This window comes from Leptopilina boulardi, unplaced genomic scaffold (assembly GCF_019393585.1).
Source record: "Leptopilina boulardi isolate dan_hultmark-lab unplaced genomic scaffold, ZJU_Lbou_2.1 LbouV2_112, whole genome shotgun sequence".
In the NCBI taxonomy this organism is placed as follows: Eukaryota; Metazoa; Arthropoda; class Insecta; order Hymenoptera; family Figitidae; genus Leptopilina; species Leptopilina boulardi.
The window spans coordinates 566,881-594,280 of NW_026137655.1; the positions used below are offsets into that span (position 1 = coordinate 566,881).

Consider the following 27,400-nt stretch of genomic DNA (forward strand, 5'->3'; position numbering starts at 1 on the left):
ATATTTCTTAATGCAAACAAAGATGTGTAAAAAAGCTTTTATTATTTTTAAATAAATTGATAAATAAGAATATTAAGAATTTTGACATTCCTAACCTTTATTTCAGCGACAACAGCGCTTTTCTTTTTTGACGAGAATCCGTCGCCATGGGTCGTATGCACGCACCCGGGTAATTAAATATATCATTTTTATTAAATTTAAGATATTTATTAACTTAAAAAATACTAGTTATTAATATTTTAATTGCTGTTAAATGTATATAAATGACTAAACACGGTTTTTATCCTTATTTTCAAACAAATTTCATTGACAACATGGAAGCCATTTTAGACGTTTGCCATGTGTTTTTTTCTAATTTTGCATAGTGTTTTTCGTAATTATGGAGCATATTTTATTTGTGAATTGTTAACTTTATGATTTAATTTTACTAAAAGTAACATTTTATTATATTTTAAGTAAGGAGTAAACTTTGTAAATAATTATAAAATTTTAGGTTATGTGTGTTTAAGAATTTGGCTTTTTACTTTAAATTTTATTTAATTTCACACCTGAATATAAATATAACTTTTTATTATTTCAAATGGGAATAATATTTATTCACTTATTTTAATTATATTTGTTGTATTTTTTTATTTTAGAAAGGGTATATCCCAGTCAGCATTGCCTTATAGGAGAAGTATAGCAACATGGTTGAAACTTACACCAGAGGATTGCAAAGACCTTATATTTAAACTGGCGAAAAAGGGCCACACACCTTCACAAATTGGTAATTATTGTAAAATTTTATTTTCAACACTTCTTTTTATGTGCATTTTATTTTTGAGAAATTGCAAGCTACCAGCTGAGTTTCGACAAAAGGTTGTAACTCTTCCTAAATGTTTGCTAGATTAAAGTTAATGAAGTTTGAGGAGGAAATTGGTAAAATATTTTCTCTTTAGGTTATCATTATACATGTTATGCATTATAAATTTTAATTGTAGAATTGCAAGCAACCAGCTGAGTTTCGAGAAAATGTCTTAACTCTTCCTAAATTCTTGCTAGATTAAAGTTAATGAAGTTTGAGGAGGAAATTGGTTAAATATTTTCTCTTTAGGTTATCATTATACAAGTTATGAATTATGAAATTTACTTGAAAAATTGCAAACAACCAGCTGAGTTTTGACAAAAGGTCTCATCTCTTCCTAAATGCTTGCTAGATTAAAATTAATGAAGTTTGAGGTGAAAATAGATAAAACATTTTCTCTTTAGGTTATCATTATACATTGTTCATAAATTTATTTTTTAAATAAAAATATTAGAAAATAAAGCAAATACTGTTTATTTTAATTAAATATTTTTTTACTACTTTTTTAGCTTTCCGATTTTTTTCATTCGTGAATTTTAAATGGAAATTTTATTTTTTTGTTATAGGAGTGGTTCTCCGAGATTCCTATGGGGTTGCACAGGCACGTTTCCGTACTGGAAATAAAATTCTCCGTATTTTGAAGTCTTTGGGACTTGCCCCCGAAATCCCTGAGGATCTTTATCATTTAATCAAAAAGGCAGTCGCTATTCGTAAACATTTGGAGAGAAATCGCAAAGATAAGGACAGTAAATTTCGTTTAATTCTTGTGGAATCAAGAATACACAGACTTGCTCGTTATTATAAACAGAAGAGTGTCCTACCGCCAAGTTGGAAATACGAAAGCTCAACAGCCAGTGCTCTTGTGGCTTAAATTTTGTTTATTCAAAAAAAAAAAAAAAACAATTTCAACATCTTGTAATAAAAATAAGGTTAATATACTTATTTGTATTTTATTTAATATTTTCCCCTCTAAATGATATTTTAGTTTAAAAAAAAAAAGAAAATAATTTATCGGTTTTATGGTAAAGAAATAAAGAAATAAATTATTGTAAAACAAATTTTATTTTTTCTAAAGGATGTTTTTTTTTGTTGTTAAGAATTGATATTTTAGTCGATTAACTTACGTATTATATAATTTTTCACAATTCAACTCGCGTTTCCATAATTCTGTTGTACACGTTGCCATTTTGCCACCATACTTGACATTTCTTTTTGCTTCTTTCCAACTCCGAGTTTCGTCTGAAATTGAATAAATGGCACAAATGTTTAAACTTAGAATATCAGTCATCAAGAAGTGATTAATTTTTTTAAAATTTAATTTAAATATAAATTGAATATATATATATATATTATTTTATCTACCTTTTTCTTCTTTTTTTCCTTTGTCATTACATCTGAATTTGTCGATTGATTCTCTTCGGATTGCATTTGAGGTACAGGAGAAGAAACTGCTTCTGGATAATTGCTTTCTGGTCTCTCAGGTTGTTCACTTTCCAAATTACTATTTTCTATTGAAGCAATATCATTGTAGAATGAATCGATGGCCGATCCTAAAGATTCACGATGTGCTTTTACAGGTGGTTTGGCAATAACTTGATTAGTGCCATAAATTTGTGAATAATCCGTCATCATAAATTGAACGCCCTCCTGTCCTAATCGACTCGCAGCTGCTACTAACGCCTGCTATAAAATAAAAGAAAATTATAAAAATATGTATAAAATTTTTAAATTAAATGAAAAAACAAACTCTATTATAATTACATTATGCAAATGATATGCAGGATAATGTAATAATTGTCCTTGCATAAGTGCAGTGTGATGCGTTAAAATGGCATTTCCCATTGTCGCAGCATAAATTGGATTCGTTTGATGTGGAGTGGCTGCGTATAAAACACCAGATTCAAGAACTGTCGCTGGCAATGCATAAGGTATTTCAGGTGGATCAACTCCCGGTGGAAGAGGTTCATTGGATTTAATAACTTTCGGCGGCGATGGTGGCAAAGGAGGTTGAGATGTTTCAACAGTCGCATCCGGAAGTGGTGGAGCTAAAATAATTTACAATTATTCAAATTAGAAAAAAATATTCAAAACATAAAATATTAAAATTTTCTAAATTTATTGTATTTATTTTAAAATACGTGGAAAATACATACCTTGTTCTACTTTCTCTTTTTTATTATCCAAATCGTTGTCTTGACTATTTTTTCGCTTCTGTCCTCTCTTTAAATCTTCAGCATAAATTCTGGGAGGTGGTGGTGGACTTGGATTAGAAATTTGTGGCGGTGGAGGAACTTTAATATCACTGGAATTTGAATCCTTAGTGATTTCTTCTTCCACATCTGGGGAAACTTTTTTCTCATTATCCTCAGTTGTTGAATTCTTTTGATTTAATTCCACGTCCCTCTCTGTTTAAAAGTAAACGTTAATAATTAATTAAATTAAAAAATTAAAAAAACAATTTAAGAATTCAATTTTTTTTTACCAATAATAGGTTCCTCCTGTTCAGGTGGTGGTGTTGTGCATAATTCCATTTCCTCGGTACCTCCGATAACGTCCATTTCTGGATAAGTCCATTGGGCTGCACCAGTTGCCGCATTCCGATAATAGTACCGTTTATGCGATCTAAAAACATCCCCCCCAAAAAAAGACAAAAATGAGAGCATTAGATAATAGGGAATTTTTCACTATGTAATTTTTTTTTCACAACTCATGTCGCATATTGCACATTTTGCATTTTTCTTTGTTTTGTTTTTTTTTTTTTTTTTTTAATTACTGAACGTAATCCATTGATACCCCTACCTGCTTTACAGATTGCCTTAAAAATCTGGGGAAGATCCGTCTATATTTTTTTTACATTTAAAGCATTTTTTTTTTTAATCAATCTACTTGAAAAGAAAAATTCAAAAATTTTTTTTTTGATTAAACAAACAAAATATTTTGCTAAGAAAAAAAAAGAAAAAAAGAACCTTTTTAAAGTTTTCTGTTGGGTGTAAACAAAATTACAAAGAATTTGGAATGGATAAGATAGATTTTCCTATATGAAAATTAAAAAAAAAAACAAGTTTAATTTTTGTCAAGGCAAAATTATCTTGTAACTCTCGGATGATCCAGCATCTTCCACTGAAATCATGTTCACATCTCGTCAACCTATAACAACAAGATAAAGCATAAATCACGAAAATTAATAAAATCCAGAACGATGTCTTCCAGAAACTGTTGTAATTTCCTTATGTACTTTTCTTTTTTTTTCCATATTTATTTAAAAGTAATTTTTTGAGGCGTTGATTTAGAAAAAAAGCCTATCATAAAATCTCACGTCTATCCGAAGTGCAATTGTCAAACACTAACTAAATAACATGATTTAAAAAAAATATTAGAATGCATTTTTTAAGTGATTAAATTAATATCGTTCTTAATTCTCAACGTTGATTTAAATGTCGAATAAATTCACTAACATTTGTAATACCTTAACTTTATTACAGATCATTATACTTTATTTTTATAATACTTGTTATCGTACTTTATTATACGTAAACTTTGAGAATGTTTTTTTATGAATGAAAAATGAAAACTGTAAAAAAGCATAATATTTATGTACAGACATATTTGAGGGTTAATTTATTATGTTTTAAATAAATCTTTAAAGAAGACTAAACTTTGTTTTAAATAAATTAAATATAAATAAATTAATAAGAAAATTAACATAGAAAATTGTTTTAAAAATAAAAAATCGACCCTAAAATATGTTTTAAATATTCTAAAGCAAATAGATATATACAATATCAAATGAAAAAGTAATAGACTTTTTCTAAAAATTAAAAAGAAAACTGAGTTTTATGTACACACTCCAAAATCAAATTAAAGTTTAAAAATAGACGAAAAATTAATTAATGAAATACAAGATGCAAAATCATAAAATATAAAAATGCTAGTGCAATAAAATTTCCTATGAGCAATTAAATTTTCTTCCTTTTTCAAAATTTTAAATAAAAGCCTGAAAGTAACAAAATAACTGAAATAAAAATTGTTTCGTAAAAAAAAAAGGAAATTCTTATGAAAATAAGATGTAATAGAAACATGATAATAAAGATATCTACAATTAAAAAAATAAAAATTATTTTAAAATCTACCAGTAATTAATAATTTATAATAAATAATTTAAAATGTACCGAAAGCACGTTTAAGCTGGAAGACAAGAATTATTTAATAAATAAAATTTTAGAAACAAATTAAAAAGAAAAAAATTGAAAGAAGCTTTTGAATTGAAAGTTAATTGTCCCAAGGAGCTCTTGTCATCTAAATTTAATTTACAAATATTAAAGAATGCGAGAGAGGTATGGGATAATTTTTTGTGAAATAAAGAAGTAGAATGATGGTGTATTTGGACTTGAGATAGAGTCTGTCAGGATACCGTACCTATCCCACTGACATTCCCATCCTGGTGGTGCTGCTGTTTGCTCTAATCGACTCAATTCTCGTCCCGTTGTTGTTAACCATTGATGGAGATACGTTTGTTTCAGGTCCCCACTCTCCCATGCCTCTAATAGTGTCTAATTTAATTAAATTTAACAAATTTTAATTTTCCTCTTCTCAACGATATAATGAAATGTTTTATTAAATTTTGAATTACTGATGAAAAATAATTTTTTTAGTATCTTACTTGAAGTTGAATCGCCATAATTTGAACAGCCGACGCCATTTGACATCCTTCAGATAAGAATTTCAATTTTTCCGAAATCATTTCAGTCAAATATTTGAATTCTTTATTTTCAGCAGCTGGTATACTTTTCACTTCATCTGTTGATTTTGTGCTATTGTTTATAGTTTCACCTTTCACAAAACTAATTAATTCTTTTTCACTTTTTACTGGAACTTCTGGTTTAATTTCCATAGATTCGGTCTCAGTTACTTCCTCCTTTTCTTTTTGGAATCCAAAACCAAATCTATCGCTCTCATTATTTGTATTTGCTGTTTGTGACTCCTCTGTACTTGGTAATTCTTGAGTTTCTACCACTTTTGGTCGATTTGGCAAAACTGGAAAAAAATGAAATTATAACTTTTATCTAGGAAATTTCTGAATTTAAAAAAATATTATACTAACCATCAAACGCTATTCTTTTCTTTCTCTGAAAAGCTTTTGTAGGTGTTTCTAAATTTTCCAAAAATTTATTAACCTTTACTATGTCTTGTGAGGGTTGATTAATTCGCGATTCCGATTCCGAATTATCAACATTGTCAATTTCTTTATTCAATTCTTTAGTTTCAATATCTGTTGTATCGGTTTTTTCGGTTTCAACATTACGATATTCAAAAATACGAATACAACCCGTTTCCGTTTGTCTTGTTTCGACTTTTTTCACAATTCCATCGTTCGCTATTTTTATCGTTGGTTTATCAGTTTCATATTCGACAATTGGAAATAAAGGTTTAATTTCACTAGCTGGTGGAATTTCTTCATCATTATCGGAATCATCCTCATAACCAGGTACCAATGATACTTTTAATTCACTTTGTGTTTGTGATTTTTCCGATTCATTTTGTATTTTATTCTTATTATGTTCTGTCTCAAATGGTGATCCACCCCTGGAATTAGACTCTGTATTTTTCTCCATTGATTGTAATAGTTTAGCTTGATTTTTCAAACGTCTTAATATATCTTCTTCGGTGCCGTTTGACGACTCTGAATTTATTGAAGAGACACTTTTAGTTGTTGATGATGATGATTTTGTTGAAAGAAAATTTTCAATTGACGAGGAAAATGATGAATTTTTACCTGAAATTTTTTCTTGCATTTCAGGCGGAAGACTGGGGCCAATTTCAATTGATTGTGAACTTGATTTTACTTCATTATTTCTCTCTCTACTGGAATAATCCGAGGGTTTACGATGATGCACTTTCTTCGGTTTACTTTCGGCGATCTCTTCGACATGACTATCGGATTCACTTTCTTCGCTCTCTTCATTTCCAAAGGAAGTTATCATTTCAATTTTTCTGTAAATTATTCAATAAATATAAACAATTTAAAAAAAAAAATTACTAAGAAAATAAATAAATAAACATTTTAATATACCCGTCATCGGAATCATCGTCTCGTAAATGTGGAGGTATAGAGGTATCAAGTTGTTTTGTATTAAGTGGAACTTGATTTTCCTGAATTCCTGCTTGTCTGTTTCTATTTCGGGCAACAACTTCCTTTGGTATCATACCCTCAGGTATTTCACTATTTGATGAAACTCCAGGCCAATGACCCACATGTAAATTATGTTGTTGATTAACGGTCATTTGCTTCTTTTCCTTCCATAATCTATATTCAGGTGGCATTTCCCAAGTTACTTGATTTGTATTGGTGTGCCAATAATATGGATAGCCGGTAGACTCATCAAAACATTCTTGCCAAGCTGTAAAGAAAAATTGAAATACATAAAAATATTACTTTCATAAAAAAAAAAATTTTAAACTTACGCATTTCTGGTTGAATAGAATATGATTTTCCTTTAATATGATCCTTAGGAGGAGCAATAGAATTTTCAGGAGCTATCGATTGAATTTCCTAGAAAGAATAAATAGAACATAACAAATTAAATATTCATTAAATTAATATAAACTATATTATAATATAAAATAATATAAATATACCTTGAAAAAATCATTGACTTTATCGTCCAACTTATTTGAAGTTTGTTGAACATCGTCCGTTTCACTATCTGAATTATATTGTCCTAATAATCCTTTCAATGGATTAGATCCATTTTCTCCAGGAATTAAATTACTACTTTGTTTATATATTTCTAAAAATATAAGAATGTATTGTTATCTAAAAAAAACAATTCCAAGTAAAAACAAAATGATTTAAAACTTAAATTCAATTACCTTGTGAAAATCTAACTGGAGAATTCGAGTGTTCCCCATCAATATCCAAGATGGGTCTTCTTTGACGTCTTTTCATAATAAAAAAACAAAACAAAAAAAAAATGTATAAATATAAAAATTACGATTCCTTAATTGTTACTATACATCACTCAATGTTAATATAACATTTTTATGCAAATGTTATAAGAATGTACAAAAAAGTAAATAATTCATACTCTATTTTCTCACAATATTTATCACTACATAAGTCTAGAAAAAATAAATATAAAAAATGTAATAAATTTAAAATTAAAATCACACAAATTGTGTCCTCATGAAATTACATAAATTCCTTCATATAATAAATAAATTTACAGATTTTATATAGGAATTATCACATATAACCTCAAAAAGCATTGAATATTTGACACTTTATGTCAATTTGGGTGAATTCACAATATTTGAGAATTTTATTAAAGGTATATTCACAAAATTTTAATGAAATAATTTGTCCAGATTACAATTCAAAGCGGGAAATCTTCAAATAATTAATACTAATTTTTGATTATTAATTTTCTTTGATTGAAAAATAATAAATAATGAGTTACATTTTTGAAGATTAATTTTTTAAAATAAATTTACTTTAATAATTTGTTATATTTTATATAAAATAGATTTTTAGTGAATATTGTAGTCTATGTATTTTTAGTCTATGACTATTTGAAAGAAAATTCAGAATCTGCAGCATACTTCACACTGGTTATACCCAGTTAACCTATTCTCACTGTATTACATTTTTTAATTAAAAAAAGTGAACGTTTTTTATTGAAAAATGGAACCGTACGATGTAATTGTTAATCAACCTGTCGTTATTGATAACGTATGTATTAATAATTTTAACCTAATTGTCATTATTTATGTATTAGCAACTATTTTTACAAGTGTCAAAATTCCATTAAAAGATGAGAACAAGCCATGTTCTTTTTTCATTCGGAAAGAGAAAAAAAAATTTATTTAGAAAATAGTATACATTTGTCATTAGTAAAATTACAATTTGTTCAACATAGTTTAAATACAACTCATCCAACTTTTTTTTAAAAAAGTAGTCATTTTAAATGATAACTTTGCTATTTGTTCTTTTGTTTTTATTTATTTATTTCCTTAATGGATTATGAATATTAATATTTTTTTTTACTTTTCTATAAATTCAATATTTTGTAAATATTAATTTAAATTTTATTATAATTATCATGAGAAATATTTTTTTGGAGCTAAATATTATCTGTCAAAATTGATTAATATAAAATATCTAATAAATTGTTTATAATAATTAATTTTTTATAGGGTTCTGGAGTAGTTAAAGCCGGTTTCGCTGGTGATCAAATTCCAAAATGTAGATTTCCTAATTAGTAAGTTTGGATAAATTTAATTATTTTTTATATATTTAATAATGAATTAAGGGAATTAATGAAAGTTTTCTTTTTTTTTATGTAGCATTGGAAGGCCAAAACATGTACGTGTAATGGCGGGTGCTTTAGAGGGAGATTTATTTGTGGGACCGATTGCAGAAGAACATCGTGGCCTTCTTTCACTACGTTATCCTATGGAACATGGAATTGTCACTGATTGGAATGATATGGAAAGAATTTGGACATATGTTTATAGTAAAGATCAATTAGCAACATTCAGTGAAGAGCATCCAGTTCTATTGACTGAAGCTCCGCTTAATCCTAGAAAAAATCGTGAAAAAGCAGCTGAAATATTTTTCGAATCTTTTAATGTTCCTGCTCTATTTGTCTCAATGCAAGCTGTACTTAGTTTGTAAGTTATTGAAAAAATTTTTCTATTTTGAGGGTAAGCCACACCCTTTTTTTTTCATTGATAATAATTGAAATTATTAATTCACCAATATTTGAAAATAGATATGCAACTGGAAGAACGACAGGAGTTGTTTTGGATTCAGGTGACGGTGTCACTCATGCAGTACCAATTTATGAAGGTTTCGCGATGCCTCATAGTATAATGAGGGTAGACATAGCAGGTCGTGATGTTACAAGGTACCTAAGGCTATTACTCCGAAAAGAAGGGATCAATTTCAAGACATCGGCAGAATTTGAAATTGTTAAAACAATTAAGGAAAGATGTTGTTACTTGTCGACCAATCCTCAAAAAGAGGAAACTAATGAAACTGAAAAGTTTCACTATGTGTTACCAGACGGAAGTCATTTAGAGGTAAATATTTCAATATTTTATATTCATTTACTTTTAAATAAAAAAAAAAAAAATTATTTATAGATTGGACCAGCTAGGTTTAGAGCACCTGAAGTGCTTTTCAGACCAGATCTAATAGGAGAAGAATGTGAAGGTCTTCACGAAGTTCTCAACTATTCTATTCAAAAGTCTGATTTAGATTTAAGAAAAGTGCTATTCCAAAATATTGTTCTATCAGGTGGATCCACTTTACATCGGGTAAGCAATGTTAAATATGGTTTTATTTTAGATTTGTATTTAAATTTTTTTTTAAAATAATGTGTCCACTCTTTTGCAGGGATTCGGAGATAGATTACTTGCTGAAATTCGTAAAATGGCGCCTAAAGACATTAAAATTAGGGTGAGTATTAAGAAAATTAATTCTTTTTACGAAAAAATTAAAATTAAATTAAATTTCCAGATATCTGCTCCACAAGAACGTTTATACAGTACTTGGATAGGTGGATCAATTTTGGCTTCTTTGGATACTTTCAAAAAAATGTGGTGTAGTAAACGAGAATATGAAGATGATGGAGTCAAAGCAATTCACCGTAAAACTTTCTGAATATTATTTCAAGTAATACGATATGAGATCATTCTAAAAGTAATACGAAAATTCTGCACAATTGTCGCACTTGTCGCGTTGATTTTAATGTCAAATTAAGAACTTTTTTTTTTTTTTAACAGCGCGAAGAACAATTCTTCCGGAGCCTTAGCTTTTAATTTTAAATTTGCGCATATTTTTTACAATATATATATATATACTAATTTATAAACATGAGTATTGAAGAACATTGTGACTAGTAAAGGGAAGAATAGAAGATATAATATTTAAGGCAACTTTAACTCAGTTTTATACGTCACTGTTTAATTAAGTGTAATATATAATAGAGGATTATTTCAAAACAAAAGTATGCTTCACAGAATCAATTTATAGAAATGGAAAACAATTTCTTTTTTTTTTTTTATTGGAATTTTATATATCTTTTTAAAACTGTGATAAGCAAGAACAAAAAGCATAATTATGAAAGAATTATGTCTTTGATGGTAATTTTTCAATACTAACAATTTTTGCTTTGAAATAATAATTGACATATTGAAGGGAAACCAAGAGCCTTGCTTGATAATGTTTCTACTCTTGAACTCAAGCCGAATTTTTATCGCACTTTATTAAAAAAAAAAGAGAAAAATTTTGTTTTTTTTGATCAAGTGCAATGTTTATTGAATGAGATGGCACTGAATTTTAGAAAAATGAAATTTGTAAAAGATATTTATCAATTATTATTATACACGTATTATATAAAAATATTAATGCTTCGGTAAAATTCTCATTCCTTAGTTATTTATATACAAATTTAAAAAAAAAAACAAAGACTTAAGATTTTAAATGTTTTGCAATTGACGGAAATATATTAGGTAAAATACACTATTGTATAATACCTTGAATTTGTATTTAAGTATCCCTCTGATGCAAGAAATAATGTATTTCGTGTATGAAAAAAAATCTTTATTATATATAGTATTTCGTATTTGATGGCTTTTTATTTGTTTTCTATAATTTATTTATATTTTCATTTATGATTAATTTAACATTACTATTTTTATCGAAAATAAATTTTTGAAAAAGCACATTTTTCTATTTAATTATCCTATAATTCTATTTACAATTAAATTAAAAATTTAATTATTTTCATTTAAATTATATTAAAGAGTAGAATTTAAATTTTGCCAGTATAGTTTCAAGTAAAACTGCGCAAACGTAATAGATGAATTAAAAATGGCGACGTCCAGGGGAATTTGTTTTCGTTATGGTTTTTGTTTTTAAAACATCCCAATATTTATTTTTATTTATTAAGAAATTTTCTAAAAAACAAGATTCATTGAGTCTGTTTACATCAAAATACAATTAATTCAGCAAATCTGGATGAATCCAGGGAGAAAATGATTGCCGCCTCTGATCCACTGGTGAGTTTTGCTTACCTAACCTCATCTTTTATGCCGACTTGACATTTTTTTAATTTTAATAATAATAAGTTATGAATATTAAAATTATTTGTTTTATATTTTTGTTTTTAATGAAAAAAATGACTTACTTGAACATTTATTGTTGTGTTCTAAGGAATTTGCACCAGGTGGACGTCAGACGGTCCTCAGGCACCCTGGATCTCTGATTAGTCAACTTGTGGCGAATAATCAAGCGGCCCCCGGTGATAGTGTTCTTTTACAAAAATTTAGAGAAGTTAATATTTCTGAAAAACCTTCTGTAAGTAAAATATAAATTTAAATTGAAATTTGATGACACGAAATAATGAATATTTTTTTTTACAGAAAGAATTTTGGATAGTTCGTGATGATGGTACAAATGGAGAAGAAGAACTTTATTGTTCAGGAAAAGTGGCAATTCACTCAAAAGGAAATCAATCAACAAGAGTGTTGCAAAAATCTTATACTTGTGAGCATGACATTAAACATGCTCTATGGTGTTCTTTTAGAACATATACATTAGAACAATTATCAAAAAGTAAGGATTTAAATGATGATGATAATTCTGCAGGAAAAACAATTGATTGTATTTGCCTTCTCGATACCTACACACTTAAAGTTTTTACCGAGACTGGCGAAGATTATGTTTCGAGTTTACAATTTCAGGTATTTTCAATATTTAGATTATGAATACTTTTTTAAATGAATATTTATAATAAAAAATCTATTTAGGTTTCTGCTGTATGGCCAACAAAATTCGGCTTACTACTTGAAAAATCTGAAGTTTCAACTTCATCATCTTCTAGATATACCTCTTTAGAAATAAGCAGAGCACTTTCAAATTCTGACAGTCATTTACCAGTTGCATTTTCTCTTATGCATCCACTAGATGAAATATGTCCTCTACTTATAAAACACGGTAATTCTAAAATTTTAAAGATCCTATTGTGAATAAATTTAATAATTTTTTAAAATCAATTTTAGGAAGTATATCATACATGTGTGATTCATCGCAAAAGATTGTTTTTACTAGTTCCGAACCATCTTTAGCTGTAATTTATGATACAAAAACTGGATTACATTCTGTATATAAAATACGAAAAGCCACACCAGAAGAATGTCAAATAATTTGCGGAAGTAATGACACAACACCTAGTTTATTTAATTATTCCACGAGTTCTCCAAAAAATATTGGCAGTAATGCTTCTTTGAATAAAAGTGTCACCGGCAAAGCTCTAAGTCTTTTTGGTAAATATACTTTGAAAATATGTATCTTTGCTAATTTAATAATAAAAATTTAATCTAGGAATGCCAAATCCACCTTTATCTGCCTTCGGAATGGGAATAACGAATAGCCCCTTCGGATCGCGTACTACTTCATATACCACAACATCAGGAAGTGGACAATCACCAGCACAACAACAACAAATGCATTCACATTCACGATCACAAAGTCCAATGGCAACAATATCACGATGTCAATCACCAACACATTCGGGATTTTCTCCATTATCGGGAGTCCCATCTGGAACAACTATTCATCATCAAACACGTCTTCATCAAACAATGTTTACAAATATTTTAGGACATTCACAAAATAGTCCTTGTGGAAGTTACAATAGTATGCAATTTCAGGATATTGGAACAACTCCAAGTAAACCAGTTTATCCAGAACTTTGTCTTGATCACGTTTGGACTGAAAGCATCACTGTTTCCAAGTATGAATTCAATTTACTCTCAATTTAGCCTTTCTGTTGTATATGACATTTTTTTTTTTTTATTGATTTAGAGATGTGATTGCTGATAAAGGATCAAAAGTTTTCTTAACTTCGGATCTTGTTGGTCAAAGTTATTTGGGTTACTTGGTTCCTAATAGATCTCAACTATTTTTAGTCCGTCTTGAAAAAACAAATAAACAACAGCAAATTATTTTTGGAATGGTAACCAGTATTATTGCCAAAGATGCAATTAATTTACCTGTAAGTATATCTTACAAAATACATCAAATATTTTTTAATTTTTAAATACTAATTATTTTTTTAGAAACTTAACATGGTGGCAATAATGGACATGTCCAATGGAATTACTTTATACTCAGGTGTGACATGCGTTGGAAAAGTTCATGTTCCAAGTATTTTACCATCGCTAACAGGTTTTAGTCATTTTGTTAATAAACCTTTACGTCGACAAGTTTCTCCTTTTCCCAGAAGAAGTTCTTTATTATCACCAAGTTGTGCCTCGTCTCACGATATAAAATTTGAAGAAGGACTTCATTTATTGAGCCCCGTTGGATTTTGTGGTAAGCCTTCAAATCTAATGGAAACATCTTTAATTGATGAAAATCTTGTTGCTTTAAAGGATTCTCTCGGAAATAAACTCACATTGGAATATGGAAATCAAACTTACTTTAGAATTACTCTCCCCTTATCGAGTACTTCTCCATTAGGTAACAAAATTTTACCTTCTATTCATTTGAAATAAAAATTAATTCTAACTCTTAAATTTTTTTACTTTTAGTTACAAAATGTCTACAAACATTAAAAAGTGTTTTACAACGTGATTTAGCAATGCAATTATTAGTTAAATGGTATGGGGCTCGTAATGCACCTGGTCCACAAAATTTCTCACCAAAACAAGAATGGCATTTATTTCTTGTAATTTTATTCACCCTTCTCGGCTATGAAGTGGATAAATTGCCCTTAATACAAACAACTGAGATAAATTATTTAACAGAATCAAATAATTCAGGTGTTTTAAGTAAAAAGCAAAAAACAAATGACTGTGGCTCTTTGGAAGATTGGGCTTACACGGCTGATACATCTGTTTATGAGAGTACACAAACATTTGTTTCAAATATTCTTGGTTTAACAAAATTTACAAAATCGAGTAAAGAGAATTTTACCACGGATACAATGAACAATAATGGAAAAGTTAATACTCAAGCTTCCTTATTTCCTTATCTACCGTTGGTACTTTTTTCTCTTCATTTACTTTATGAAGAACTTAAATTAAATTGTCTTATGACAGAAAGTTTACCGCTATTGGCACAACTTCTTTGTCAAATAAGTAAAGATTTGAAATTCGATCACTATACTCATCTCTATTTTCTTGATTTTCCAAAACAATGTAAAGTAACTTCCATTTCGCAAATAACTGATGTGGACTTGCAAAAAATTACACCACCAAATTATATGTCAACAAAACCGGCGAGTATTTTTGAAACATTGAATAATTTAATGAATTTTGAGGATGTACCACCATTTCCATATCTTAAACATGTTAATACAAAAACAAAAAATATTGTTCAATTATTTGCATTAATTGCAAATGAAGGTAGAGTTAATCATTTAGATATGGATCGTTATATCAGAATTATTGTACCCGCTGGTAGTCGTGTTGATATTCAGGATAGTGAATTTATTGCAAGGGATGTTCCTAAAAAAATTGAACAACCCGTCGCTGAAAGAATTCTTCTACTTTATCACGAATTAGGTAAATTTTAATTTTATTCACTATTGATAATAATCTTAGAGAAAATATTCATTTATCATTTTTATAGGTATGAGAAAAAAAGATTTGGAAACTTTACCACCGGGTGTTGCTGTAATATTAAAAGATGTAATGCATAGATGTCGAGAAGAACCTCTTTCAAATTGGCCAGCTGATATTTATGAATTAGTTGATCGGCAAGATTTAGCAGGCTTGGAAAAACATTCATTGCCCGAGAAACAAACTGATCATTTGGAAAATGGAAAAAGCTATGCAATAAAAGATGATGATCCTGATCAGGACGATGGAATGGATTTTGACGATACTGTAAATATATTTTTAATAGAAAAAAATATTCAAAGCAATTGCATGCCTCAGATTATATGAATTTTTTCGACTTATTTAACTGAGATGCGACTTTTTCGAATTTTTTTAACATTTTTTTATATAAAATTTTTAAACAAAATACGTCTTTTTTAGTATATAATGCAGATCCTCTTTATTTCAATTATTTAACAAATTTTTTCATTTTTTAATTGTTTAAAGTAAAATACTTATTAACTAATTAAATTTAATTAAAATAAAAAAATCAACTTTTTTTAAAATGTAAATCAACTTTTTTTTGCTTCTTAAAGTCGATCCGAAGTCTGCAATTGTAATTTCACTGTATTTGTTCCAGATTCTTAAATTAAGATTCAATAAAGATCACAGAGTTGCTGAATTAAGAAAATTATTGAATTCTTCGAAACCTGTGAAAATTTCTGTTGTTCAAAGACCTGTTGTCAGTGATCATGATTTCATTGAAGAGCAAGAGAGACATTTACTTGTTCTCAGCACGAGAACAATGGCATTACCTGTTGCTAGAGGAATGTTTACACTTAGAACTGCGACTCCTATTATCACTGAACAACTTCCAATTCCGAGATTATGTTTAACTGGTAAATTTTATTTCAAAAGATGAATAATTAAACATTTTTTTTTTTCTAAATTTTATTTTTTATTCAGGAAAAGCACCACCACGTGGAACGACAGTTGAATTAAGTCACATTGAAGTGCCACCAAATATGAATCTTTGGCCACTTTTTCACAATGGTGTAGCAGCGGGTCTTCGAATTCATCCCGATGCATCGAATATTGATTCAACTTGGATAGTTTACAATAAACAGCAACAGGGTGAATTTGGAGTTGAACATTCTGGATTTTTAATGGCACTAGGTCTAAATGGACATTTAAAAAATCTTGCACCAGTTAGTATGTATGAATATTTAGTCGAATGCCATGAAGCAACTAGCGTTGGTCTTCTTCTTGGACTTTCTGCCACTCATCGAGGAACAATGAATGTTTCAATGACAAAATTATTATCGCTTCATGTTGAAACTCTTTTGCCTCCAACAAGCATTGAATTGAGTGTACAACAAAATGTTCAAGTTGCCGCTTTAATGGGCGTTGGTCTTGTTTATCAAGGAACAGCTCATAGACACATTGCTCATGCTCTTTTGGCGGAAATTGGTCAGTAATTTCATTTTCATATTTTATCAAAGAAAAGATTAATATAAATATTTTATAAGCATTTATCAAAGAAAATAAATATTTTTTAATTCAGGAAGACCACCAGGACCGGAAATGAAAAATTGCGTCGATCGGGAATCTTATTCTCTTGCTGCAGGTCTTGCTTTAGGACTAGTGGTTCTTGAATGCGGTGGTGCATGTGATATTGGAAATATTCCTGATACTTTACATTATTATATGGTTGGAGGAAATGTAAGGCCTTTTACGGGTGCTCAGAAGGATAAATATAAATCACCTAGGTATGTAAAAAGAAAAAAGAAGAAAAATATTATACGAGATTAATATATTTACTTTTTTTTTTAGTTATCAAATTCGTGAAGGTGATTCCATAAATATCGATGTAACGAGTCCAGGTGCAACAATTGCGCTAGGTCTTATGTATTTTAATTCTGGTAATCGAGCAGTCGCTGAATGGATGCGAGCTCCAGATACGCAATATTTACTCGATTTTGTAAGACCCGATTTATTAATGCTTAGAATTTTATCGAGAGCACTTATTCTTTGGAATGAAATTGAACCAACGAAGGCTTGGGTCTCTAGTCATGTTCCAGAAATTGTTCAAAAGTACAAATTAATAAAACCATCGCCGGAAATTACAGAGACAGTTGATTTAGAAACAATGAAGTAAGTTTTAATTTTTTTCAAAATATATTTTCTGAATTCTAAATATTTATTTTTATTTTCAGTCAAGCGTATTGTAATATTATTGCTGGTGCTTGTATGGCACTTGGATTGAAATATGCAGGCACTGCAAATGAAAATGCATTTAAAACACTACAAAGTTATGCGGATATGTTTATTTCACTTTCGCAGAAATCAATAGCTGAATTGGCAGGTAAATTTACAATTGAAACGTGTTTAAATGTTGTTATATTGGCGTCTTCAGTTGTAATGGCCGGAACTGGAAATTTAGAAGTGAGTAGATAACATTTTTTTAAATTTCAATTTTAGAAACAAATTTATAGTAATTTTTTTTTTTTGTCAAATAGATTATGAGAATGTGTAGATATATAAGAACTCGCGTTGGACCAACAAATACTGTTGTCACTTATGGTTCTCATTTATCAACGCACATGGCTTTGGGTTTTTTATTCCTTGGAGGAGGAAGATATACGCTTTCAAATAGTCCAAGTGCTATTGCAGCTTTAATAATATCACTTTTTCCTAAATTTCCTACTCACAGTAATGACAATAGGTACGGTATTAGTTTATTATTATTAAAAGGATTGCAATAAAATGTTAAAAATTTACAGGTATCATCTTCAAGCTTTGAGGCATTTATATGTATTAGCAGCTGAACCACGTTTACTTCTTCCACGAGACATTGACAATTCTCAATATTGTTATGCGTCCGTTACATTAACATTCCAAACAGATAAAATGTCAGAGGGTCAGGAAATTATTATGAAAGCTCCATGTTTATTGCCACAGATGAATAGTTTGAAAAAAGTGCAATTAAATGATGATCGCTATTGGAAAATAACATTTGAAAGAAGTCAAAATTGGACACAATTGGAAGACATGCTTTCCAGATGTGAACCTTTAGATGTTAAACAAAGAGCTGGATGTTTATCTTATTTAGAAGATCCACATGTAATTTATTAATTATTATTATTATTTTATGTTACAAATAAAATATATTATTTAAAAATTCATTATTTTTCCAGGGATTTCGAAGTCTTATGGCAAGGACTTTGACGACAGATAATGTAATTGCCTGGGCAGCACAATCGGAACATATAACATCATTTTCTAATGATAAAACAATTTTAAATATTGTTAAATATTTTCTTGACGGTACTACGAGACAAAAATTTCAAGATGAAATTCTTCAAGATATTTGTCCATTTAAAAATCAAAGTAAAACGCCAAAAAGATTAAATGACTCAATGGATAGAACAACTGATTCAATAAGAGAACAATCAAGTTTTGTTAATGATAGAATGGAAATTGGTGAATTGTCATTTTCAGAGAAAATTCAAGAAAGTTACGACGATATTGAATTGAAACAAATTCTAGAAGAAATGTCCGAATCAGAAAGGCATTTTTTGCAAATATTTCCTATTATAACTTATGAATGTGTTATCAAGGATAAAGTGAGTTTTCTTCCACTTTGGGTTAATTTATATAAGACAATAGAGGAGATAAAAAGAAGGCCAAGTTCTTATTTAGTTTGGCAAATTAAACTAGTCGCATCAAGAATTCTTTGTGATAATTATTCAGAAATTTCTAATCGATTATTAACACTTGAAAGTATTTTAGCGATTAAGCAAAAAACATCAATGATCATGGACACGTGGGAAGATGGTAAATATTTCAAAAAAAAAAATTTAATAATCGCTATGAAATATAAATAATTTATTAATTAATTTACAAAAAGTTATAAAAATTTATCATTTTTTTTCAGAATTAGTACCATTGATTCGTCAATATTTAATAAATGGAAATGTGCAAGCTGAACCAGAAAAGCTTGCCAAACTTACAACTTATTTAGTATTCTATGATATTTTACATCAAATTGATCTCAAAGCCATTTGTAAGTACATGCTAGTATCAATTTTATTCAAAAATACTTTTAATTCTTTGTGTTAAAAATAAATTATTTCTTTTCAGCTGATCCACTCGCAGCTAATAAGTTTACATCGAACACGTCTATCATTAGTCTCTTTAAATTACATCAACTTTTGCAATTATAGTATTTAATATAAGTTAATAATTCAGTTTCTATTTAACACTTTTTGAAAAAGAACGAAACTGTATAGTGTACAAAATTGTCTTATCTTTCATTTTAAGATTTTTATTTAGATAATAAGTTTTTGAATCTTTGAATTTGATGTATTATAGACCACTTAAAATAAAAAAAATGGTTTAAAATACATCAAGATTATTAATTGTTTAATTATGTGTAAATTACTGTACAATATTTAACAGTTAAATAAACTTTTTCATGTTGTATTTTAAATTCTGAGTGCCTACTTTAAAATTTACCAAAAAAAATATTTATCACAGTAAGATTTCTTGAGAGAAAATTCTATTTTTGTTTATTTTTGAAAAATTCATCTAAATGAAAAGAAATTACCTCGTCTTCTGTAAAATTGTTCTTCATGAATAATTGGTTTACCAGTTAATGAAGAAAGTTTACTGTCTATGATTTCACCTATAAACGTGTAACAATATAAACATCCAACAAGAATTCCTCCAAGATGTCCAACAAACGAAGCATTTGGTACAAGTAAATGTATTAAAATTAATTCAGCCCAAACTGCAAATTTACTTGGTATTCTAAATCCTCCAACATTATGCATTCTGTCATGTTCCTCGCAAACAACAATCACTTTCAGTGCAAATAGAACAGCAGAAAATCCAATTGCACAAGCAGTGTAATATGAATAATCAGCTGTTATTTGAGTAAGAATGTATCCTAAACTAACGTACATTGCACTACATCCTGTTGATAAAAGTCCCAAAAGTAATGCAAAATTAGCTGATCCATACATTGGCTCTAAATAATGTCCTTTTAAAATGAATGATGCCATATTATAATAGAGATGCATATCTGAGCCATGTTCAAAATTTGAAACGAAAAATGATCGCCAATCACGATATTTTAATATTTTTAATGTTGATATACAAACTTCTTCTGCATTCCATCCAACTTGAATAACGCCCATATAAAGTAGAGCCTGCAAAAATATTTAAAATTCAAAGTAAATTATTTTATCCTAATGAAATTGATAAGGCTTTTAAAATAATAATAAAATTTTACCTGTGCAGCAATTCCAAATAAAGTTACTGGAGGAATTTTGTCAATACCAAAATTAATAGCTTGCAATCCCAATAAATAAATTCCATATTGCAATCCTGGTTGTCTTCTTTGACCCGGTCTCATTGTGATTTTTTTTTAAATCTTTCTGTTTAATCAACTGAATATAAAAATAGTACACGTAATATTATTCCTTACGTGCAATTTGATTTGTTGATGTAAAAAGGAAATGACACTTCAAAATCTAAAATTAATATTGTATACAGTTAATTATATTAAAATAACACATTAAATAATTCTAATTTTTTTTTTATTTTCATAAATTATTATTATTACTTACCAGATATCTATTCTTGCATCAGTGTAAATAGTAAATAACAAGTGTGTGTATACATATATATATACATATAACGACGAAGTTTACAAACACATGCGTGAAATGTGAATGAACTACATAACCTTCCTAACGACGCAGTTTTGTTGGTTTTGAATATATTTAATGAAGATAAATATTTAAAACAATGGTTTCAACTTTATGTTATGTTTTACTACCAGTTGTTTTTATAATTGGTTTTCTTCGAAAATGTCGGGAATATTCATGGGGAAGATACAAAAGTAAGGATGATGAAAACTTGAGTGATCGAATTTTTATTGTCACCGGTGCCAATTCGGGAATTGGTAAAGAAACGACAAAAGAATTGGCAAAACGAAAAGCAAAAGTGATTATGGCATGTAGAAATTTAGAAAATGCTAGAAAAGCTATTACTGAGATACGCACACAAATACATTCAGGAGAATTGGTAAATTTGTATATTTATGTATAAATATAGTTGACACTATATAAATATAATTAAATATATTAAACATTTCCCGCACTTATTTTGAAATTTTACAAATATTATTATTTAAAAACAAATGTAATTTAATATTACAGATTCCAATGGAATTAGATCTCAGTTCTCTGCAATCAATTCATAATTTTGCTTCTCAAGTTATGAATGACTTTCCAAAAATTCATGTTTTAATTAATAACGCTGGTGTTTATGTGCCATTAAAAGAACATGCTTTCACAGAAAATGGTTTTGAAATTCATTTTGGTATTAATCACTTAGGTCACTTTTTATTGACTTATTTATTATTGGAAAAATTGAAAGAAAGCGCTCCTAGCAGGTAAATTTATTTTAAGTGAGATATTTGTTTTTTTTTTAATATTCTAAATTTTTTTTTTTAACTTTTTATAGAATTGTAATAGTTACTTCAAAACTGCTAGAATCCGGTACAATTGATTTTGACAATTTAAATGGAGAAAAAGGATTAGCAACTGAAGGACGAATGAATCCAAGTTATTGTAATTCAAAATTAGCAAATGTCTATTTTGCAATTGAATTGGCAAAAAGAATGAAAGATAATGGAGTTTCCGTTTATAGTGTTTGTCCTGGCTTTACTTATACTGGATTATTTAGACACGTTAAACGAAGTTGGCTTCACTACATTATATTTTCACCTATTGCATTATTGTATCTACGAACTGCGAATCAAGTGAGTTGATTTTAAAATGTAAATTAAAATATAAATTTAATAAATTTTTTGTTTTTAGGGAGCCCAAACAATTTTACATTGCGCATTAAGTTCTACAGTGGAAAATGAAAGTGGAAATATGTACAGAGACTGTAATTTATACAATCCAAAAAAAAATTTTGATTCAGATGTTGCAGTTAAACTTTGGGATGTAAGTGCTAAACTTACAAAAATTTCTACTGAGAATGCACATTAAATTTTGATTTTAATTCAAAATCAATGATTACAAAGACTAGAGACTTTATAATGTTCATTAAATTTTAATGGAACAAAAGTTGTAGATATACGTACAAACTTAATTTTAATGAATTTATTATTTGTGTGATATCAAAGTACTGTAATTTAGATGATTATGTAATTTTTCTAATGAATTCTTTATGCACTTTTAAAGTGCAAAAAAAAAATTTTATCAAATAACTTCATGTCTTTTATAGAATTTATTCTCATTAAGTGTAGAATATGTTTTATATTTACAATCATGTCATACAAGTTTGATTTAAGTACAGGCATTTTTTCCTTTCAAAAAAAAAAAAAGAAATGTAAGTTTTCAATATGTATAAACAGGAAAATTTTCCTTCCTCAATATGTTTTTAATTTTGTCTAAATTTTATAAATAGGAAATATTTTTTTTTATATATTTCAATTTCAAAGACTAAATTTCATTTAAATAATCACTTTTCAAGTAAATTTATTCTTTCTTTTCATTTAAAAATAGATTCTTTTTCTGATCTATTAAAAATCTTTAAACGAAGAGATAACAAATCAATTATTAAAATATCAACAATACTTAATTCACGAAATAAGTTAATATTCTATTTACTAATTTGTTCTGTACATAATTTTTTTTTTTTTAAATATTTAATATTGAAATACTTAATATCACGATATAATTACGAGTCTTGATATAATTTGAATAAAAAACATAATAGGTACGACGTAATTTACAAATTTTTTTTCCACCGTTTCAAGCAATTGAGCATAATTTTTTTTTTTTAAGCAAAATATAGCAATTTATCCAGACGGTAAAATTAATCTAAAAAATCCCTTTTTAAAAAAAAAGTAAATTGTGTAAATTATTGCAAACGTGTTCTCATTACTTTGAAACTAGCCTTTTTATTAGCTAATGCTTCTGTTCGAGCAAAGACATTCTCCGAACTTTTTCTGATCGAATTTATATATTCGGTAGAAGTTTGAAAATCTTTGGCTATGTTATCTTCCTTTTTAGTTTGAAAAAGACACAGCTGAGTTTCTTTCAACAGTTCCTTTACCTATTAATTAAAAACAATATAAATTGATAAGAGAAAAAAAGAGATATAATTTTTTCGCTTACAATTTATATTAAAAATATTTTTATTTTTTATTTACAACTTACGGAAATGTCAGTCTTAGTCTCTCCAGAGGCAACAGGAATAGTACTTTTATGCCAATTTTCAACAAGTACTTGTGTTTCTTCCTGATCCTGCCTGAAAACGATCTCCTGTTAGACTGGAATTTAGAAAATAAAAATGCAAAAATAATTTAAATAAAATAATAACTTTCTGGGGGAAACAAATTTAAGAAAAATTTGTAAAAAAAAAACTGTGTAAATAATTATATAAAATAAAATATAAATACATAACAAATAGTTGAATTTTTACACCATTCTTTTTTTCTTACTAATTTCAATGGATAACTATGTCGAATACCTTGATTCCGAATCATATCTTTTTCGAGTCATATTTTTAGCTGACATGAATCCCTCATCAGGTTCACTGCAAAGTGATATTGCTCTTTGTTTTGGCTCCGTTTTCTCAGAATAATCAACAATTTCATCTAACGATAAACTACAATCTGTAACATCTTTGGAATGTCCGCTTTTCAATAATGGAAATGTCACGTCACAATCAACATTGTCCGCAATTTTTGTTTTATCCATAATTGATAAATTTTCACACGGCGATCTTTGACGAAAAAATGGATTATTATTATCATTTTCTGAAAATGAATGACTCATTATTTCGGATTCATTATTTGCCGAATTAAATTCAAATTGATCACTATGTTTTGTCGATGTATCATTTGAACTTTCTTCACCGTCAATTTGATTACAACTCAAAGCCATTTCACAGCTGCTTATTGAATTTGAACTTCTTTGTCGAGCAGTTGAACACTCATCATTATCAGAATTAGTCTTTGGCTTCGATATTGATGTTGGTATACTAATTTCAATACTATTTTCGATAAAATTGTCATTTGTAAATTTTTGAAAAAAACTTTGACAACCACTATTTCTTTCTGTTACATTATGAAAAATAGTTTCATTCAATGTTTCATTACTACTAACACTAGGCGTATCTCTAGTTGGTAATGTTAATGTTTTACTATCAATGGCACTTTCTTCTGATTTACAAATACGTTTCGATTGAATATTAAGATCTAGCGATTGAATTGGCTTATCCAAACCTTGATCAAGAGATGCGCCCAATAAAACTTTTGATGTTTTCAATTGACTCATTGATCGTGTTGTTCTGTGACATTTTTCAAATAATATTTTCTGTATCGGTGGAGTTAATGGTTTAATTGTTGTTATTTCCGCATCTAACGATGAACCAGAAAATGTTCTCTTCGAACTGTCTAATCTAGAAACGGAAAAAAAAAATCAATTTTATATTGTTAATAAAATATTGATTATTTTTTAAAGTAAATTATTTCTTACGTCTGATTTGATCTTGAATTAATTAAACTTGCAAGGTTTGGTAAAGTAGCGCGTAGATCAGCGGTAGAAAGACCACAGTACCATCGAAGTTGGGCAATATTTTTATTTAAAAGATAAACTGCATAATGAAACTGTAATTTGTCTTTACTTCGTGCAAACAATGGAAACCTAATTGATGGAGATAATAATTAGATAAAAATAAAATTAAAATGATAATAAATTACTTACTGTCTATCAGTGTCGGGAAGACTTTCTGTTATATGATCAATAATTTTACTTCGTGAACCATAATGTACAATAGGATATCTAAGTGGTACATTGAGAAAATTTGCAATCATTTGTGTTGTGTGAGCAACAAAACCCAATGCTACCGCTATATCGGTATCGTTTGTCGATTCCAAATTTTCACTGTCTGGTAAAAATACATTATTTATCCTGAATATTCCATTTGTTTCCTATAAAAAAAAAAAATACAATTTAGTCAAAAATGTACACAATTTATGTAAATAAATTTTCAATTTCAATGAAATAATAATTTCATAATTTACACATACTTGATTTATCGGATATATTAAATTTAATTCAGCAATTATTTGTCTTCGACGATGCGTAAGTCTAGCAGTTGTTTGAAGAAAAGTTTCTCTTACGTCTATGTGATTTTGACGCCACTCTTGTAGTCTCTCCATATCTTTTTTAAGTTCACGATAACGTTCCATTAAATCCGAACCTAATTTTAAAAATAGATTAAATTTATAAAAAGATTTAAACTTTTATAATAATTTAAAAATACAAACCGTGATCTTGATTTTCATCAGTAATATCCAAATGTAACTGATTTAATGCTCGTACTTGTCCCATTTTTCTCACTCTCTCTTGTTCAAGTAATCTGGCTCTAAATTTTGCCATTTCTAATTCCTTACGTATATTCATAATCTCAATTTTCTTTTCTTTATTCACTTTTTTTGGTTGCAATAATCTATTTAAAGTGGTCTGAGCAAATTTTGGCGTTTGTACACTTTCACCAGAAGCAATTTTCTCCCTAAGCGCTTGAACTGAATCAGATTGTTGTTTTAATGCCTGCATTTTACTTCTTAAACTACGTAGTTTATTAACACTGTAACTGTCTCTTATTTCATTAGAATTTACATTGATATGAATGTATCTTTTTAATTGTGGTTGATTTAGAAAACAAAAAGCAGGTGCAAAATAACCGCCTTGAATTTTGAATATAAGAGAATTATCACGGAGGACGGTCTCCAATTTGTTCGGAAGTTTCGTTCCAATATATTCTAATCCAGTAAATGATATTCCCCATGTGAATAGAGTTACATCTGAATAGCAACCACCTGTTTTTGTACGTCTCCATAGTCTTAGAATTATTTCTGAAAAAAAATATAATTATAAAAATAGTTCGGATATTAAGATTATTTTTTTTTCAATTACCACTAGATGTAGAATGTCCTGTGGCATGAAGAATAGGCACTTCTAGGCTCTCCCATCGTGGACTTGAATTATCTATCGGCTCACTTGTATATAAAGGAGAAGACATACATGATCTATGAATAGTGTAATAAAACCAACACACTTTGCATTTGTCATTTTTATTTAAATTATATCCAATTATTTGTATCAAATTCCTGAAGCGTAACTATAGATGAAAAAAATGATATCAAAATTATTATGAAAATTGTTTTAAAAATATTATATACATTTAATAATAAAAATTTTATTTATAATTCACCTGTTGGGTAGCAAGAGGCAACCAAACTTTATAACGTGGAGCTGTCCGTGGTTGAAGGGTCAAGTCCAAATCTCTAACGAGATTTCGAATATTTGTCACCTCCATTATTTACACACATATTACATAATAAATAAAATACTACAACTCTAAATAGATAATGTAACTGAACAAACTGCGAAACAAAATCGAGATATTTGTTTATCTAATTACACTGATAGGTTATGTGCGATGAAAATGCATTTTATTGAGTTCTTCACTACGAATAAATTCTCGTGTTAACAACCTGATTAACTTCATAATCCGGCATAATAATATTTTTTGCATAAATGGACTTCACTTAAATACTTCAATTACTTCCACTTTGTTTTTATAAAAAAAAAAATATTACATATTTGACAGAAATATGTGACTTGTTCACAATCACTCAACACTGGTAATATTATGATTCATCCACATCCATGCAATCTATAATTTATAAACCAATCATAAGTCTTATTTCAAAAATGATAAAAAAATATTAATTAAAAAAAAAACATAGTATCGAAATTAATTAATTTTTTTTAAAGATATTTTTGATTTATGTAACTATAAAACTAACTTTTAGAATAAATAATAAAAATAATTTATTGTTGTCCGAAT

At 28.1% G+C, this 27,400-nt stretch overlaps 7 protein-coding genes across 10 annotated transcripts; 4 read left to right on the forward strand and 3 right to left on the reverse strand.

The window, feature by feature from the left end:
• The first annotated feature begins 10 nt into the window (after positions 1 to 10).
• Positions 11 to 1,782, forward strand: LOC127278549 (40S ribosomal protein S13). Its single transcript, XM_051300316.1, has 3 exons — positions 11 to 169; positions 639 to 766; positions 1,411 to 1,782. Exons 1-3 carry the CDS (start codon positions 147 to 149, stop codon positions 1,713 to 1,715), a joined length of 456 nt encoding a protein of 151 aa, XP_051156273.1. The 5' UTR covers positions 11 to 146; the 3' UTR covers positions 1,716 to 1,782.
• Positions 1,783 to 1,887: 105 nt separating this feature from the next.
• Positions 1,888 to 8,114, reverse strand: LOC127278537 (formin-binding protein 4-like). 2 transcript variants are annotated; one of them, XM_051300305.1, is made up of 13 exons: positions 7,715 to 8,114; positions 7,481 to 7,632; positions 7,307 to 7,394; positions 6,915 to 7,242; positions 6,618 to 6,835; positions 5,946 to 6,524; positions 5,505 to 5,878; positions 5,261 to 5,394; positions 3,327 to 3,466; positions 2,998 to 3,249; positions 2,606 to 2,889; positions 2,207 to 2,527; positions 1,888 to 2,083 (listed from the first exon to the last, which is right to left on the reverse strand). In XM_051300305.1, the coding sequence occupies exons 1-13, from the start codon at positions 7,788 to 7,790 to the stop codon at positions 1,991 to 1,993; spliced, it is 3,039 nt and encodes a 1,012-aa protein (XP_051156262.1). In that variant the 5' UTR covers positions 7,791 to 8,114; the 3' UTR covers positions 1,888 to 1,990. The 2 variants fall into 2 exon arrangements, with proteins under 2 accessions (XP_051156262.1, XP_051156255.1); XM_051300298.1 differs by having other exon boundaries at positions 5,946 to 6,835.
• Positions 8,115 to 8,431: 317 nt separating this feature from the next.
• Positions 8,432 to 11,472, forward strand: LOC127278559 (actin-related protein 1). Of its 2 annotated transcripts, XM_051300337.1 has the most exons (7): positions 8,432 to 8,573; positions 9,038 to 9,102; positions 9,188 to 9,514; positions 9,616 to 9,925; positions 9,989 to 10,162; positions 10,242 to 10,304; positions 10,365 to 11,472. In XM_051300337.1, the coding sequence occupies exons 1-7, from the start codon at positions 8,526 to 8,528 to the stop codon at positions 10,506 to 10,508; spliced, it is 1,131 nt and encodes a 376-aa protein (XP_051156294.1). In that variant the 5' UTR covers positions 8,432 to 8,525; the 3' UTR covers positions 10,509 to 11,472. The 2 variants fall into 2 exon arrangements, with proteins under 2 accessions (XP_051156294.1, XP_051156284.1); XM_051300327.1 differs by having other exon boundaries at positions 10,242 to 11,472.
• Positions 11,473 to 11,714: 242 nt separating this feature from the next.
• Positions 11,715 to 19,946, forward strand: LOC127278569 (anaphase-promoting complex subunit 1). Its single transcript, XM_051300350.1, has 20 exons — positions 11,715 to 11,908; positions 12,063 to 12,206; positions 12,272 to 12,592; positions 12,659 to 12,845; positions 12,911 to 13,174; positions 13,233 to 13,644; positions 13,716 to 13,905; positions 13,970 to 14,372; positions 14,444 to 15,418; positions 15,486 to 15,742; positions 16,095 to 16,353; positions 16,421 to 16,924; positions 17,019 to 17,223; positions 17,288 to 17,608; positions 17,671 to 17,899; positions 17,974 to 18,179; positions 18,238 to 18,577; positions 18,652 to 19,291; positions 19,392 to 19,520; positions 19,598 to 19,946. The coding sequence occupies exons 1-20, from the start codon at positions 11,885 to 11,887 to the stop codon at positions 19,678 to 19,680; spliced, it is 6,093 nt and encodes a 2,030-aa protein (XP_051156307.1). The 5' UTR covers positions 11,715 to 11,884; the 3' UTR covers positions 19,681 to 19,946.
• An 89-nt stretch (positions 19,947 to 20,035) lies between these two features.
• On the reverse strand, positions 20,036 to 21,232 carry LOC127278589 (rhomboid-related protein 4-like). Its single transcript, XM_051300387.1, has 3 exons — positions 21,088 to 21,232; positions 20,751 to 20,991; positions 20,036 to 20,667 (listed from the first exon to the last, which is right to left on the reverse strand). Exons 2-3 carry the CDS (start codon positions 20,871 to 20,873, stop codon positions 20,041 to 20,043), a joined length of 750 nt encoding a protein of 249 aa, XP_051156344.1. The 5' UTR covers positions 20,874 to 20,991; positions 21,088 to 21,232; the 3' UTR covers positions 20,036 to 20,040.
• Positions 21,233 to 21,244: 12 nt separating this feature from the next.
• Positions 21,245 to 23,316, forward strand: LOC127278581 (retinol dehydrogenase 11-like). The gene is made up of 4 exons (XM_051300374.1): positions 21,245 to 21,547; positions 21,682 to 21,917; positions 21,989 to 22,286; positions 22,345 to 23,316. The coding sequence occupies exons 1-4, from the start codon at positions 21,269 to 21,271 to the stop codon at positions 22,519 to 22,521; spliced, it is 990 nt and encodes a 329-aa protein (XP_051156331.1). The 5' UTR covers positions 21,245 to 21,268; the 3' UTR covers positions 22,522 to 23,316.
• Positions 23,165 to 27,208, reverse strand: LOC127278574 (uncharacterized). 2 transcript variants are annotated; one of them, XM_051300356.1, is made up of 9 exons: positions 26,762 to 27,207; positions 26,464 to 26,668; positions 25,815 to 26,402; positions 25,575 to 25,747; positions 25,249 to 25,475; positions 25,021 to 25,188; positions 24,011 to 24,943; positions 23,698 to 23,788; positions 23,165 to 23,593 (listed from the first exon to the last, which is right to left on the reverse strand). In XM_051300356.1, exons 1-9 carry the CDS (start codon positions 26,864 to 26,866, stop codon positions 23,399 to 23,401), a joined length of 2,685 nt encoding a protein of 894 aa, XP_051156313.1. In that variant the 5' UTR covers positions 26,867 to 27,207; the 3' UTR covers positions 23,165 to 23,398. The 2 variants fall into 2 exon arrangements, 1 of the variants encoding a protein (XP_051156313.1); XR_007842505.1 differs by having other exon boundaries at positions 23,449 to 23,593; positions 23,698 to 23,810; positions 26,762 to 27,208.
• Between the last annotated feature and the right edge of the window lie 192 nt (positions 27,209 to 27,400).